The sequence below is a fragment of the Phocoena sinus genome, chromosome 14, assembly GCF_008692025.1.
Source record: "Phocoena sinus isolate mPhoSin1 chromosome 14, mPhoSin1.pri, whole genome shotgun sequence".
In the NCBI taxonomy this organism is placed as follows: Eukaryota; Metazoa; Chordata; class Mammalia; order Artiodactyla; family Phocoenidae; genus Phocoena; species Phocoena sinus.
In genome coordinates this window covers 88,982,795-88,998,385 of record NC_045776.1, presented here as the reverse complement: position 1 = coordinate 88,998,385, position 15,591 = coordinate 88,982,795, and the positions used below count along the sequence as shown (strand labels likewise).

Genomic DNA, 15,591 nt, shown 5'->3' with positions numbered 1-15,591 from the left:
TACAAGAGACACCTGCGAAGGTTTGTGGTGGCAGCGTTATTCACAGTAGTCCCGAATCGGACCCGAATGTCCACCAACAGGTGACTAGATAAACGAAGTATAACGTATCTGTGTAACGGGAGACTTCTCAGAACTAAAAGGGAATAAATGGTTATGCCCGTAACGATGCGGGTGAAACTCAAAATGGTGGAACAGAGGCGAAAGAGCCAGATACCCAAGAGCGCGCAATGTGTGATCTGCTGCATAGAGGAGCCCAGAGAACGCAGTCCCCTGGCGGAGCGCCGAGGAGCCCTGGATGGACGCATTCTCCGTCTGGACTGGGACGGGGTTACCCGGCGTTCCCTCCGCCAGACCGCTCGGACCACACGCTTTCAAGGGATGTGTCCTGTTGCGTGGAAATTTAACTTGGCTGAGTTGATTTTTAAAATGAATTTCAAAACATACGAAAAAGCAATAATTCCAGTGCCCAAGCTGCTTACCATGCCAGTTAAATTAGCCTCTCTGAGCCGGGACCAGGAGGATTCCAGCAACAGAGAAGGGCACCAGCTAACGTGAGCTGAAGCGGCTCTGGGGAGGAGCCAGCAGGAAAGCCAGACGTCTCCCCGACACTGCGGACGGGTGTCCCTCCACCCCAGTCAGTCCCCGGAACAGAGGAGGCAATGGCTGAACTTGGGCCGCAAACCCCTGCCCCCACCTTTCCTGGAAGCAGATGGGAGAAGGGGTCCTCCAGTGACCCGCTGACCTTCACAGAGGGGAAGGTCTGGGGACTCATCGTCCCACAGGGAGTATGTGCAAGGAGAGAGGCGGTCTCCCTAAAAGATGTTGGGGTGTTTATAAGAAGGCTGGGCGCAGCAGACAGCCGTGTCCACATCCTGACCCCCAGAGCCCATGAAGGCGACCTCATTGGGGAAAGGATCTTTGCAGATGCAATTAGGATCTTGTGACGGGGGGATTACCTTGGATCACCAGGCTGGTCCTTGAATGCCGTCATGAGTGTCCTTAGCAGAGACACACACAGAAGAGGAAAGGCCACGCCACTCTGGAGTCCGAGACGGGAGGGATGCATCCAGAAGCCAAGGGACGCCTGGGGCCCCCAGCAGCTGGAAGAGGCAGGAAGGACCCTCCCCTGGAGCCTCCAGAGAGAGCACAGCCCAGTCCTACACACCTTGACCTCGGACTTCTGGCTTCAAGAGCTGTGAGAGGACACATACCTCTTGTCTGAAGTCCGTTTATGGTACTTCTTTTCGCAGCCACGGGAAATGAACACGCTGGGAAACCAAAAATAGCCAATGTCCAGAACAGGCCCTCTGCAGAGCCCTACGGCAAGACTGGAAGGTCCTAAGCCTTGCTGGGCATCTGCCAGGAGGGTGTCCCCGTGGGGACGGAGCCGGCACACAACCACGTTGAGATGAGACCACGGTGGCAGTTTGGAGCTGATGCGTGTGACAGTCACAAACATGCCTCAGCTCCACGCGGAGCCACCACCACAGCCAGTCCCCGAATCGCGTCCTCGACGGGCACAAGTGCAGCCCGCGGGGAAGCAGAGTCCTGACAAGGGCCTCTCAAGGCTGCCTGCGGGGCTGATGGCTTTGACCACGCCCATCCAAGGCTCCCTGGGAATCAGATGTGGTGTGTCCCTCGGGGAAGAGAGGAAGCCGACCGGAGCCTCCCCAGACCCCGCCTGGCCCTCAGCAGGCTCCGTGCCGGGACTCACTGCCCTGCCTGTGATGCTTCAGGATGGCCCCCAGACCCCCGGCCCCTCTTCTTGGGGAGAGAAGTCACTCTGAATCTCCCGTCTCAGTGTGCACGGCACCCGGGGAGCCAAGAGTGGCGTAACCGCGTCCTTCAAGTTCTAGAAAAGGCCGCCTCTGAGTTACAGCGTGTTGCCTCGATTGTACCATGTACGTTTTGAAATTGGAACCAAAGTTTACACTTAAGAGATTTCATATGAAATTGATATCTACTCTCTGAAAAGTAGAAGATTCTGGAAAACCCAGGCCCCCATGCCTGCCTGGTGACGATCCACTGGAGCTGAGCTGCCACTGGTCCCCCGGGAGGGGCAGCGCCACAGTCCCCAGCGCTCCCAGCAGCCTGCTCCACTCGGGCCTCGAGCTGGGGGTTCAGGAGAAACAGGACCACAGGGGCAGCCGCGAGGTCCTTTGCTTCCAAGGTTGTTATCCAGAGGATGGCCCTCCTCTCCCCCTTCTCAGGGAAGGGTCTTCACACAACCTCCCCGTGACAGCAGACCCCGCGGGAAAAGCCCTGGCACCCCAGTGCCTGCAGAAAAGGCTCCTGGCCACCCTCTGATGGAGCCCCTCACCCTGCACACCCCGACCCCCGGACCCCAGGCTGGGAAACTTCATCCCCGGGGACAGCGCGGGCCTGGAAGGGTCTCTCCTGAAAACCACTCTGGGATTTCTCGTTTCCCTGGGACCTGGGCGCGGAGTCGCTGCCCTTCTGAAGGACGCAGCTCGCACACCCGCCCTGGAGCCCGGGTGGGAAATTAGCCCGGGAGAGGCTGGCATGTGAAGATTTCCTTTAGGAGATTTCCCTACCGTTCATTATCCTTGAAGCTCAAGGAAGAAAAAGGGAGTGAGAAGAAGGCTTGGATTGCTGGAGGGAAGTATCTCAGCCTTGACAGAAGGAGAAAGACGGCTCCCCCGGCACGTGGAAAGGGGAGTGAGGGGCCAGCAGGCCTGGTATGGGCCCAGGGGTCCTGCGTGCTGGGGGCGGCTGGCCGCAGGCGCAAACCATGTCACTGAAATGGAGCTATTTCCCGGGTCTGAAGGAGGTCAAAACGGGACCCGTGACCAGTGGCGTGTTTGTCCCCGTCTCCGCGTGGCTCCGAGCTGCTAGCAGGGTGCAGGTGCGGAGCATCTTGGCTGCGTTGTATGGACCCCCGCCTCGGGGAGGGCAGTGCAGCCCCTTGGCGCACGCGGCTCGCGTCTTCCAGGGGCCGTGGAGCTCGTGCGAGGGTTTGAACCCCGTCCCCCGAGAGGAGTCCAGATCCGGGCCAGTGTGTCTGGTGGACGCGGAGGGATCGCGGGTGTAAGCCGGCTACCAGTGGGGCCAGAGGAGCCCGGAGGAAAGGGGGACGCTCGAGGGGTGGCAGAGGGGCCCCCTCCCAGCACCCAGTCCCCCCCACCAAGCAGGGGAGCGTGGAACGAGGCCCCAAGTAACACACGCACGCTCACATGCGCAAAATCACACACAGACGCACACACGTGCATAGAGGTGCACACACAGATACAAATGCAAGCACACAGACACATGTACACACTCACACACACAAAACCACACAGAGACCCACACACACACACACACACTCACACATAATTGCTTCTCCGGTCACGGTGGTAGGATAGTGACATTTTCCTGCTGACTTGTCACTTACCCTCTCCTGAGCCGTCACTTCCCGTGGTGCTGGGGGTCTTGGTAAGCACCTCGCCTGCTGGGTAAGTAACAGTCCATAAAAGGGATGGCTCGAAATTCGTTCGACCGTCTACACTGATGGGCTCTAAGTTGATTTCCCTTTGGCCGCTATAACTCACGCTGCAGTGCACGGCTTTGTGCGAATAGCTTTTGGATTAGTCTCCTAGGATAAAGGCCAGCTGTGGAATCAGGGGATAAAATAATAACAGCAAACGGTTCCCAGGCTCCAGACACTCCTCTATGCAGTTTTCATCTGCACAGCAGCCTGTGGAGGAGGCACCGTCCTGCCTCTCACATTATGGGCGGGGAAGCCAAGCACAGAGAAGCTGAGCGACTTGCCCAAGGTCACACAGCCGGTGCGCACCGAGCTGGGTCGTCGTTGCATCACTGCACAGGTATTGTTGGCTCTCTATTCATAGCTTTGGACTTTCCAAGACAGTTGAGCCCACCCACCCCCAGTTTCTCCACAAACTTGCCACCGTTGCATGTGACCCCTGCACCCAGTTCGGCAGCGAGTCTGCAAGATTCTGCACACGCCTTCCCTGTGCTTTTGCAGATTGCCTGGCCATGCCCTGCCTGCGAGCACGTGTTCTTCCTCAAGACTCCGAGAGCAGATGACTCTCTTGTCCCTTGTCATTCTCCTGAAGGCTGAAGGACCCATTTGTGACCTTAATTCTATGCGCTCCCATTTATACAGAACTCCAGAATTCCATGGACTCGAGGATGTGTATTGTCTATGTGTGGGTGTCTGAGTGTGTCTCTGTGTGTGTGTTCACTGCAGGTGTGGGTCTGTGTTTATGTGTGCGGGGGGTGCACATGTGTGTTTCTCTGGGTGTTATCTGTGTGCGTCTGGGTGTGTACGTGTAGGTCTGTGTGTATGTATCTGTGGGTATGTTTGTGGGACCATGTACGTGTATTTCATGTGTCTGTATATCTGTACATCTGTTTGTTGGGTGTGTGTCTGGCCTTGTAGGGGGTGTGTTGCGTGTGTGTCTACACGTGTCTGTGTACCCGCCTGTTGCATGTGTGTATTTGTGCATGCATGCGTGTGTGTTGCGTGCATCCATGCATCTGTGTGTGTCCGCATGTCTGTTGCCTTTACAAGGCAGGAGCCCGGGTGAGGACCCTTTGCAGAGATGCTGCTTGATATATCCCGGCATGTGCACATCAGCCCCGATATAAGGATGCCCCCAGGACGACAAGTCTCCCCCTGCCCGGCCGAACCTGAGAACCCCTCGGCCCTGGCTGTTTTCTGTAAACACAGCAAGAATTTCTCATGCAAATAAATTCCGTGCCAGCTGATTCTGCTTCCATCGCCTTCTGAGTTTAAGTTTATTTTGGAGCTCTGAGCAGTAATAAAAAAATTATTACTAGCTACATCAGACTTGGCAGGGATTTGGTAGTTAAATTCACCAGAGATCGCCTGAGATTTTTGTGTCGTTAAGAAAATGAGAGAAATATCTCTCTTGGTTGGTGAACTATAACTTAACCAAACGCTTGCTATTACACATCACAGATGACATTAAAATTTCGTTGCTGTTAGATTTGTGGCTCAAATGTCATGACTGAACAAACTGGATCTCTTTACAAATAAAAGGATAATCGCCTTTTAATGCCTCTGTTATTCTTGGACAACTCATGGGCATTTGCTTCTGATGTCCTAGTCACATTTAAAAGAAATGCTTCTTTTCAATTGTGATTGAGAACAATTTATCATGGCATTTTCATGAGTGACTTCATACCTGTGGGAGCAGCGGGAGGGCACAGCGAGGGGAACGGAGCAGGAAACAGCCTTAGCCTTCAGCCTTGCCAGGACCACAGGGGCCTTCGGGGACAGTGGGGAGCCTTTTTGTTTTTGTTTTTTAATTTATTTGTTCTATTTATTTATTTTTGGCTGTGTTGGATCTTCTTTGCGGTGCGCGGGCTTCTCACTGCGGTGGCTTCTCTTGTTGCAGAGCACAGGCTGTAGGCGCGCGGACTTCAGTAGTTGTGGCTCGCGGGCTCTAGAGCGCAGGCTCGGTAGTTGTGGTGCGCAGGCTTAGTTGCTCCGCAGCATGTGGGATCTTCCCGGAGCAGGGATCGAACCCTGTTCCCTGCATTGGCAGGCGGATTCTTAACCACTGCGCCACCAGGGAAGCCCCAGCGGGGAGCCTTTACTAGTCCTCTCAGAGCTCAGAAGAAACTAAGCCCTCAGCCTACAAGGGAGGTGTCTTTGTTTTGAGGGAAACATGTCCTTCAAAAGCTTGGAAGGTCCTGCTTTCCTACAAAACAGAGACTGTGTCTACTTCTTGCTAGCAAGATATTTTTCCATTCTCTTTCCTTTCTCTTTTTTATCCCCCCGACTAATAGGTACTCAGTATATCCTGCATTCATGATGTGAATGTATCATGAATGAATGAATGAGTCAGCAAATGTGCAGTTCTATTCACAGTGACACCGTCCACTTTTCTCTGCCACTCTGTCTCACCCTGTCCTGCTTTGACCACCGCTGCTCCATGAGACCAGTGGAGGTCTCAACGCTGATAGATTGTTAATGCATTTTAGAAAAAACTATAACCGGCACATTGACACATGATTTTACAGATACAATTGCTTGGGACAAGGCAAGATTTACTGACATTTTAAGAATATGTAGCTGTAAATGGAATTATTACAGGAATGATAGTACAGTTGGCAGTCCTTTGCAGACAGCTGCACAGGTTGTGTACTGTACAACTTCAAGGTGTGTCATTCAGAGAGAGTCTGATATTGAAGGGCTTCCGTAGGGTTGAGCAGTGCACAGCCTGTGCAACTACTGATACACAGATAAAGTAACGAAGGAGGTAGGCGAGTGACTGATGATCAGGGCAACTAAACAGCTCATTGGGTAAACAGATTTTTTAAAATTTACACTGAGTTGCCTGAATTGAATACTGGTTTTTGTAATCTCTGAGGGACGCAAAGACAAGTCCTAGGCAGCCCTGCCTGTGTCCCAAGCCCTGGGCACAGTGACCAAGCGGAGACCAGGAGTGCAGGGATGAGGTGTGAGGGCTTGGAAAGAGGATGGTGAGCCCACCCAGGCTGTGGAGATCCGGGGCCACACACCAGCAACCAGCTCATGCACTGCCTGCTTCCCTCCAGAACCCCGGCCATGATCGGCTGCTCCTTCGTGGTGGACCGGGAGTACTTCGGGGACATCGGCCTGCTGGACCCGGGCATGGAGGTGTACGGTGGGGAGAACATCGAGCTGGGCATGAGGGTAAGTGTCACTGCCTGGCCACCGAGGTCTCATGAGGGGACCGTCTGCCGAGCAGACCTGTCGGCCTGGCTGGTCCGTGAGCTGCGTGTTACTAGTAAGGGGGATGTAAGGCCCCAAAACTTAGGTCAATGTAAGAAACCTCGATGGCAACGGGACTGGGAAACATTATGAATATGGTAACAAGAGATTGTGTTTTGGATGTGACTTTATTTCTCAAGCCACGCGTTCTGTTGCATTACACTAAAGTGGGGGCTGTTGGTGGGGGTGGAAATTGTAAAAGCTGGTCCTCGGCTTGGGGAGTTTGTGCGATGGCAACGAGGAGAACCACCCTGTTTCGTGGGCTTGTCTTGGTGGATGTGTGTAAAGCAGGGTGCAGATGGGGGTTGTAAGCATCTGAATTCCCCACGGCTGCTCCTGGGGGGGCAGCTTGTAGAGAAGGCTCCAGAGAGGACGTTTTCTTCTAGGAATTTTATGATTCCAGGTCTTATGCTCAAAGCTTTAGTCCATTTTGAGTTAATTTTTCTGTACGGTGTAAGATAGTGGTCCAGTTTTACTCTTTTGCATGGAGCTGTCCGGTTTTCCCAGCACCATTTATTGAGGAGACTATCTTTTCCTCGTTGTATATTCTTGGCTCCTTTGTTATAAATTAATTGACAATGTGTGCATGGGTTTATTTCTGGGTTCTGTATTCTGTTCCATTGATCTATGGAATGTTTTTATGCCAATGCCATATGTTTTGATTCTTGTAGCTTTGCAAGGTAGTTTGAAATCAGGGAGTGTGATGCCTCCAGCTTTGTTCTTCTTTCTCAAGATTGCTCTGGGGTCTTTGTGGTTCCATACAAATTATAGGATTGGTTGGTCTATTTCTGAGGAAAAATGTCATTGGCATTTTGATAGGGATGTACTCAATCTGTAGATTGCTTTGGGTAGTATGGTCATTTTAACAACATTTTTCCAATCCATGAGCATGGATACTTTTCCATTTATTTGTGTCTTCTTCAACTTCTTTCATCAATGTCTTGTAGTTTTCAGTGTGCAGGCATTTCACCTCCTTGGTTCAGTGTATTCTTAGGATAAAACCAGGTTGGGTTCGGAGCCCAGTCAAAGGCTAGTATCCTGGGCTCTGTTCATGGCTCAGCAGAATGGTCACAGCATAATTAACATGACGTGACACAGCCCATCCAGAGAGGGATGGGCAGGGCTTTCAAGGACTGTGCACCTGGGGTGCCAAAGGACCCTGCTTCCAGGAGAGTTCGGGTTTGAGCCCTCAGCACCAGGTCGTGGGTTACGACCAGGTCACCAGGTCACCAATTCCTTGCCCTTCACGCACAAGTGCTCCTTCTGAGGTGCTGTGACCCCGCTCCACACAGAATGCTCAGAGGCCCAGGATGGGGAAGCAGCTTAGCCACTGGTACCAGGGGCCGGAGCACAGATCCACACTAGCTCAAGCCTAACTAACCAGCTGGTTAGCTGTCTGCCCAGTGGCGACACCAGAGCCCCCAAATCAAAGAGTTTTTGACACTGGATCTGTTAGCCTTGACAGAGTACCGTCACCCGGGAGGCCTAAAGCCACGGCCCCCTCCTCTTACTGCACTGAGGCTGGAGTCTGAAGTCTCCGGGTCTGCGCCCCCTGGGGGCTCCCAGGGAGGGTCCTTCCTGCCTCTCCCAGCTCCCGGTATTTGCTGTGAACCCTGGTGCTTGTAGATGCGACCCTCCAATCACATGGCCGTCTTCTCCCTGTGTCTTTACGTCCCTTCCCTCTGTGTGTGCTCCCCGTTAAAAGGACACCAGTCACACTGGATTAGGGCCCACCTGAATGACCTTGTTTTAACCTGATTACTCCTTTATTTATTTATTTTTTTAAAGAAACACTGTTTTAAGTTTTCTCTTTTTTTTAGATTTTTTTTTTTTTTTTTTTTTTTTTTTTTGTGGTACGCGGGCCTCTCACTGCTGTGGCCTCTCCCGTTGCGGAGCACAGGCTCCGGACGCGCAGGCTCAGCGGCCATGGCTCACGGGCCCAGCCGCTCCGTGGCACGTGGGATCTTCCCGGACCGGGGCACGAACCCGCGTCCCCTGCATCGGCAGGCGGACTCTCAACCACTGCGCCACCAGGGAAGCCCAGACCTAGTTTTAATTAACTAATTAATATTTTGGCTGCATTGGGTCTTCATTGCTGCACGCGGGCTTTCTCTAGTTGCAGCGAGCGGGGGCTGCTCTTCATTGTGGTGTGCAGGCTTCTCATTGCGGTGGCTTCTCTTTGTTGCGGAGCACGGGATCTAGGTGCGCGGGCTTCAGTAGTTGTGGCTCACAGGCTCTAGGTGCGCAGGCTTCAGTAGTTGTGGCGCACGGGCTTAGTTGCTCTGCGGCATGTGAGCTCTTCCCGGACTAGGGGTCGAACCCGTGTCCCCTGCATTGGCAGGTGGATTCTTAACCACTGCGCCACCAGGGAAGTCCCTGATTATTCTTAATTATCAGCATTGCCAGCACCAAGAGCGTCCCATCCAGGGGCAGAGTAACTTGGGCAACTGTTGGTGCCCCAGTTGGTGATGCCCTCTCTCCAGGGGAAGCTGACTGAGCTTGGTCATGGGTTCAAACTGTGAAGCAGGGCAGCTCCAACGGCCTGGAAGTGACGGTGGCCCACGGGGCTCTGGCTGTGTGGGAGCGAGGCTGCCAGCAGCTGGGAAGCTAGAGCCGGAGGCCAGGGATGTGACCCCCACGCTGTCACCTCTGACCTCACTGCCGTGGCCTCCAGCCCCTCTTCAGAGAGGCCAAGACTCAGGGTTTGGGGACGGCCAGTGAACTGAGCAAGTCCTGCAACAGCAGGTGGGCCACGAGCTCCCACCCACCAGCAGCCAAGCCTGAGGTTCAGAGCTGTTTCTGGATGTAAAACAAGAGGAAGCCAGCGTGTGCAGTGACTTCCCAATTTTTAGGACATTATATGGGACGAGAATCACAGTTAGCCAGGACGCTGAGTCCTGATGATACCGACCAGGGTTCTTGGCCTTCCCCAATCGATAGAAATTGGCCTGAGGCCAGACAGGAAATTCAGGCAAGGCTTTCCTGGGGCCCCTGCTGCAGCTGGTCGGGGGTGGGGGTGTCGGAGAACAAACAACAGCTTCCCTTGCTTGCCTGCTCCCTGGGGGGGGGCTGGTCCCTTACACGGGGTGAGGGTAGGGGTGTGTCCAGGGGTCGGGCTGGAGGCGTGGCTCAGGTGGTCTGCCCAGCGCTTAGGCGGTGCTGAGCGCAGGGGGCCTGCTCGGTGCCCTGCTTTTGCTCCCGGCTCTTCAGAAGGGGCAGTTGGGTTTTATTTGGTCTTTTTGTATCTTTTGTCCAGAATTTGCAGCAGCTGCTCACGTGTGCATTTATTTTTCGTCCCGTATAGTTTCTTCGTATTTATTGCTGGAGGAGAGGTGTGTCCAGGTACAAGCACTGCAGCAGAGGGGCCCGGGTTCCAGGTCCCAGCCTGTCTCACTGAGGCCCCAGGGTGCTGTGACAGCCGCTCCACCACTCAGAGCGCTGAGCAGAGCACGTTCACAGGCAGAGCAGGAGGGGCCAGGAGACCTACGAGAAGGGTGAGGCTGGTCTCTGGGTCTGGTTCTCAGACTCCAGCCGCACCAGAATCCCTTAGAGGCTCCTTAAAATAGATCACTGGGCCCCAACCCAGAGATGTGGATTCAGTATGGCAGGGTGGAGCCCGGGAATCTTTTTTTTTTAATTCATTTATTTATTTATTTTTGGCTGCGATGGGTGTTCGTTGCTGCGTGCGGGCTTTCTCTAGTTGCAGCGAGTGGAGGCCCCTCTTCGTTGCGGTGCGCGGGCCTCTCATTGCGGTGGCTTCTCTTGTTGCAGAGCACGGGCTCTAGGCACACGGGCTTCAGTAGTTGTGGTACGCGGGCTCGGTAGTTGTGGCTCACGGGCTCTAGAGCGCAGGCTCAGTAGTTGTGGCGCATGGGCTTAGCTGCTCTGCGTCATGTGGGATCTTCCCAGGCCAGGGCTCGAACCTGTGTCCCCTGCACTGGCAGGTGGATTCTTAACCACTGCGCCACCAGGGAAGCCCAGCCAGGAATCTTAATTTCCAACAAATTCCCAAGGGCCACTGACTCTGTTGGTCCAGGGAACCCACTTTGAGAACCAGCCTCCGCCCAGCCGCCACCCCGCAGACCGTAAGCCAGCCAGGCTTGCTCTGCACAGGGCCTGGAGCATTACTGAGCGCTCTGTAAATACCCACGGATGGACGGAAGGACAGCGGCCAGGGGCCAGGCCTCGGGATCTCCTGTGGCCAAGCTCTGCTGATGTGGGGCTGAACTCTGATTGGTTTGGGGTCCTTGTGGATTTTGTGGGTTTTTTCTGGGGTTTCATTTAAGGTTTTTGTTTGTCTGTAGGGACTTAGGTCACAGAAAAGATTATTTAAGGCTAGTTTTTAAAAATTTATATACAGTTGATTGAAGTTACACCTTTCCAAACCTGTTTGCTTTAAGCTTTTAAGTTAAACCTAGAGACCATATTATTGTGGTTATAAATAAAGAACACTCAGCTTCCCCTTTTCTTTGATTAATGCCTGATTAACTCAGTTTAACAGATTAGATGCTGTTAAACAACGATCAGTTCCATTTCTGCCTTCAGTTAATTAAATTCCCTTGAACTTTTAAAATGACACTTACAAATGTGGCATATTTTCTTTTCTCTTTAAGCACATTGAACGCCTGATATCATTGCAGAAATTCCCCTAAGCGCTTAAAAAACTCTAGAGTGTCTAGTATATGAAACTTACACCAAATCTCAATTTCTCTGAAGCATTTCGGTATTGTTTGCAAATGTTTAAAATTCTCTGACAAGGTCCAATTTTAAATCACAAATTGAGAATCAGTCCTCAGTTATACATTTTAAAATGGAATCAGAGGAATCAGAGCCGGCAGAGCCTTCAGTATGCGGACTTTTCTCAACTGTTTTCGTCATTAAAGACAAATCCTTTCCAATGATTCCTGAACCTGGCAGAAAGTACCAGCTCTCCGTGTTTGATTGAGTCCTGCACCTCTACACTGGATTCTAATCCTTCCCAGTGTTAGAGGATGTCAGCTCGGGAACCACAGTCAGAGTCCCAAGGAAGCTGCAGAGCCCCTGGGGGCTGCCCCTGACCCCTGGCCTGGGTGTGGGTAGCAGGGGGCTCAGTGGACATGCGCCTGGGTGGAGGGACCGCCCTGGGGGGGATGAACCGCCACTGGAGACGCAAGGCGCCCACACAGGGAGGGGCAGGGGAGAAGCGCCCCGACAGACCTCTTGCGCCCTGTCTCCTTCCAAACCAAACCCAGCTGGGAGCCTGAGGGCAGGAAGGGACCTGCCTGGAAGGGCGACCGGGCCTTGCCAACCCAGCCAGGTGGGCCCGGCCAGGGGTTGTGGGCCATGAGGGCGGGGACCCCCAGGGGCTCGCAGTGGCTCAAGTCGGGGGCAGTGCAGGGTCAGGCAGAAGCCAGCATGGGGGAACCGACCAGGGAGGGAGAAACAGTGGGTGTGGGCGAGGTGAGAAGACGCCAGGTGTTGGGGAGGCCGGACGAGGGCAGCAGCCACATCCCACATGCCGGGGAGAGAGAGAAGTGAGGCTGAACGCCACCGCCGGCATCCAGGAAGCAGGCTGTGTACGGGGTAAGGTTAGGGTCGGGGTCCATCTGAGACCCCGATCTGTCCGAAAGAGAACTCCGTATGGGGGGTGGGGGAGGCAGTGCCCTGGGTGTCACCACGTAGGCGCCTGGGAGAGGGCGATGGAGAGACGGGCCAGTCTCCATCCCTGGTGGCAGCTGGGTGGGAATATCCTCCTGGAGGATTTTGCAGCATGGGGAACGGGGAAGGAGGTGAGCCTCCACGAAGGAGCGCCTCCTGAAGGAGAGGCAGGAGCCTGTTGCCGTGGTAACTAACTGGGGGCACGAGACACCTCACTGGGAAGAGAGGGCACCCTGCGCAGGGGTCGGGGAGACAGAGGGGACGGGGCGGGGGGTGACCCGAACGTAACATGAGCAGTGCCCACGCCCACCACGTACAGTGCGCGGCCCGCAATGAGGGGGCGTCCAGAAGTGGGGTAGGTTCCCAGTGCACATAGGGGACAGCCGAGGCCGCATGGGGCTCACGGGGTGCTGACCGGCGCAGGCGGAGGGCAGAGCTGGGGAAAGCCCCCGGTCTCAGCTGGTGAGGCAGGGAAGGGTCCAGGTGTGGAAGCTCCCTTGCACCCAGCTGTAGCTGGGAGCCCTGAGCTCTGTGAACGCACGGTGACTGTGGGTTTGGCCATTAGACAGCGACAAAGGGCCAGATTGATGCTCCCCTGGGAGAGTTCTAGCCGGTGGTCACAGTGACAAGGGATTGGAAGGCAGAAAGCCTCCGAGGTGTTGAAGAAGGGGCGTCCAGCAAAAGGAGGCCCGGCAGCAGGCTCCGTCTGGCCCTGGTGCTTTGACCACAGGTGGGTCCCCAACACCCCTGGTCTGGGTCTCCACTTTGTAAAGGGGGCTCTGGGCTCTGAGCTGGGCAGGGTCCCCCTAGCTGTCGGGGAGGGGTCTGGGGTTGGCGTTGCCTGTGGGACATCAGGGGACGTTTGCTGACTTGGGTGATGCAGGTGTAGGTGTAGATATGGATTAGGTGTGGAAATGGGTATGGATGTAGCTACAGAGGCGTAGATATAGATATTGCTGTAGATCTGGATATAGATATGGATAGACAGGCATGTAGAATCCATACAGATGATATAGATATGCATATACAGAATCACACATACTTATGTACATTAAGTGTACAGGTGTGCGTATATAGTTTTTTGAACTTTTATTTTTTTCAGTTATAGATATATATACATTCTTTTTTCTATTCTTTTCCATTGTGGTTTATCCCAGGATATTGAATATAGTTCCCTGTGCTATACAGTAGGACATGTTGTTTATCCATTCTGTATATAATAGGTTACATCTACTAGACCCAAACTCCCACTCCATCCCTCCCCCACCCCTTTCCCCCTTGGCAACCACAAGTCCATTCTCTTTCATAGATAGGTTCATTTGTGTCATGTTTTAGACTCCACATGTAATTGATATCATATGATATTTGTCTTTGTCTGACTTACTTCACTTAGTATGCTAATCTCTAGTTGCATCCATGTTACTGCAAATGGCATTATTCTATTCTTTTTTATGGCTGAGTAATATTCCACTGTATATATGTACCACATCTTCTTTATCCATTCATCTGTCGATGGACATTTAGGTTGTTTCCGTGTCTTGGCTATTGTGAATAGAGCTGCTATGAACATGGGGGTGCATGGATCTTTTTGCATTATAGTTTGGTCTGGAAATATGCCCAGGAGTGGGATTGCTGGATCATATGGCAACTCTATTTTTATAAACTTTTATTGTTGACTGGATTTAAGGTAGCTTGCCAGGAAACAGGAAAATCCCAGCAAGATAAAGTAAATTATAAATAGCAAGAAAGAAGAAAGAAAAAATCAGACAGAGACATGGAAGGGAGGTGGGACCTCCACGGGCGAGCCCGGGGGCCGGGATCAGAGCCCCAGGACCTCGCCTCTGGCGTCAGGTAAAGGCAGGCCCACCATCCAGGGGCAGCAGGCTGTCCTTGCCGAGGCCTGGGGGTGGGGAAGGCCGGCGGGACGCCTCAGTGATGCCTGCCCTGTGCTTTGCAGGCTGCCCTCTGCTGTTAACAGCCAGTGGCAGGAAGCCCATGGGCCCGAGGGCAGCAGCTCCACTGTCTGCGCCCCGGGCCGGGGGCTCCGGCTCAGTCCCTGAGTTTAGGGCAGGGTCTCCTTACAAGCCCAGCAGCCCCGTGGGCCACAGCAGAGCGCAGAGGAGCGAGGCAGCGGGCCCGGGCCGTGGGGGGTTCAGAGTGGGCAGGTGTGCCCCGCCCCCGTTTAGAGCAGGGACGAGATTCATTTCAAGCCATCTTTCCTAAATGTCGTTCTCAGTGGAACAGTTGTTTAACGTCATACAGCAATGTGGCCCCGTGGCCGTCCCGGACCCACAGCACTGGAGCAGTTCCACACACCACCGCTGGGGGCGGGGTGGGCCACGCTGTCCTCCATGTTCCCGGCCTCGGGGCTGTGCCCGCAGGGTCCCCTGCAGGCTGCACGTCCAGGTCCTGGAGACCTCTGGCGGGGCCGGGCTGGGCATCCCTCCCGCATGCCTGGGGCTCCAGCTTCTGCCCCGACAGTCCCTAGGTGCTTCCGGCAGCTTCCAGGGAGAGGCCTGGGCGCTGTGCACCCCGTGCCCCGCACAGCCCGGCTGTTGCCTGTCGCTGGCTGCCTGAGCCCCGCCCTCCCCACCGTCCGCCCTACCGGTGACCAGTCCTGTGTTGCATCCCCTGTTTGAAACGACCGGATTAGTTTCTGTTCTGATCGGGGGTGCCTCGCAGCCCTGGGCAGTGTCCTCCCAGAAAAGCCACCTGTCCCTGGAGGAGGGGGGCCTGGGTAGAAGGCCTCCATCTCACAGGACACGAAGAGGGACAGGGAGTGAATGGAACGCGGGCCCAAAGCCCAGGAAGGAGGCTGGACGGCGAATCCCCGCTGAGGGTGGATGCGATGGTAGATGGGATTGTTTCTTGAGTTTCTCTTTCTGATCTTTCGTTGTTAGTGTATAGGAATGCAACAGATTTCTGTGTATTAATTTTGCAACCTGCAACTTTACCAAATTCATTGATGAGCTCTGGTAGCATCTTTAGGAATTTCTACATATAGTATCATGTCGCCTACAAACAGTGACAGTTTAACTTCTTCTTTTCCAAGCTGGATTCCTTTTTTTTTCTTTTTCTTCTCTGATTGCCGTGGTTAGGACTTCCAAAACTATGTTAAATAAAAGTGGCAAGAGTGGACATCCTTGTCTTGCTCCTGATCTTAGAGGAAATGCTTTTTGCTTTTCACTGTTGAGTATGATGTTGGC

The 15,591-nt window shown here is 53.8% G+C and overlaps 1 protein-coding gene across 1 annotated transcript in view; it reads left to right on the top strand.

Annotated features, from left to right (window-relative positions):
• The window catches only part of GALNT9 (polypeptide N-acetylgalactosaminyltransferase 9), a 90,779-nt gene that overhangs the window by 48,379 nt on the left and 26,809 nt on the right, over positions 1-15,591 (top strand). The window contains exon 6 of the mRNA XM_032602837.1: positions 6,553-6,670. Coding sequence (XP_032458728.1) covers positions 6,553-6,670 — 118 coding nt within the window. The remainder of the gene's footprint in view (positions 1-6,552; positions 6,671-15,591) is intronic.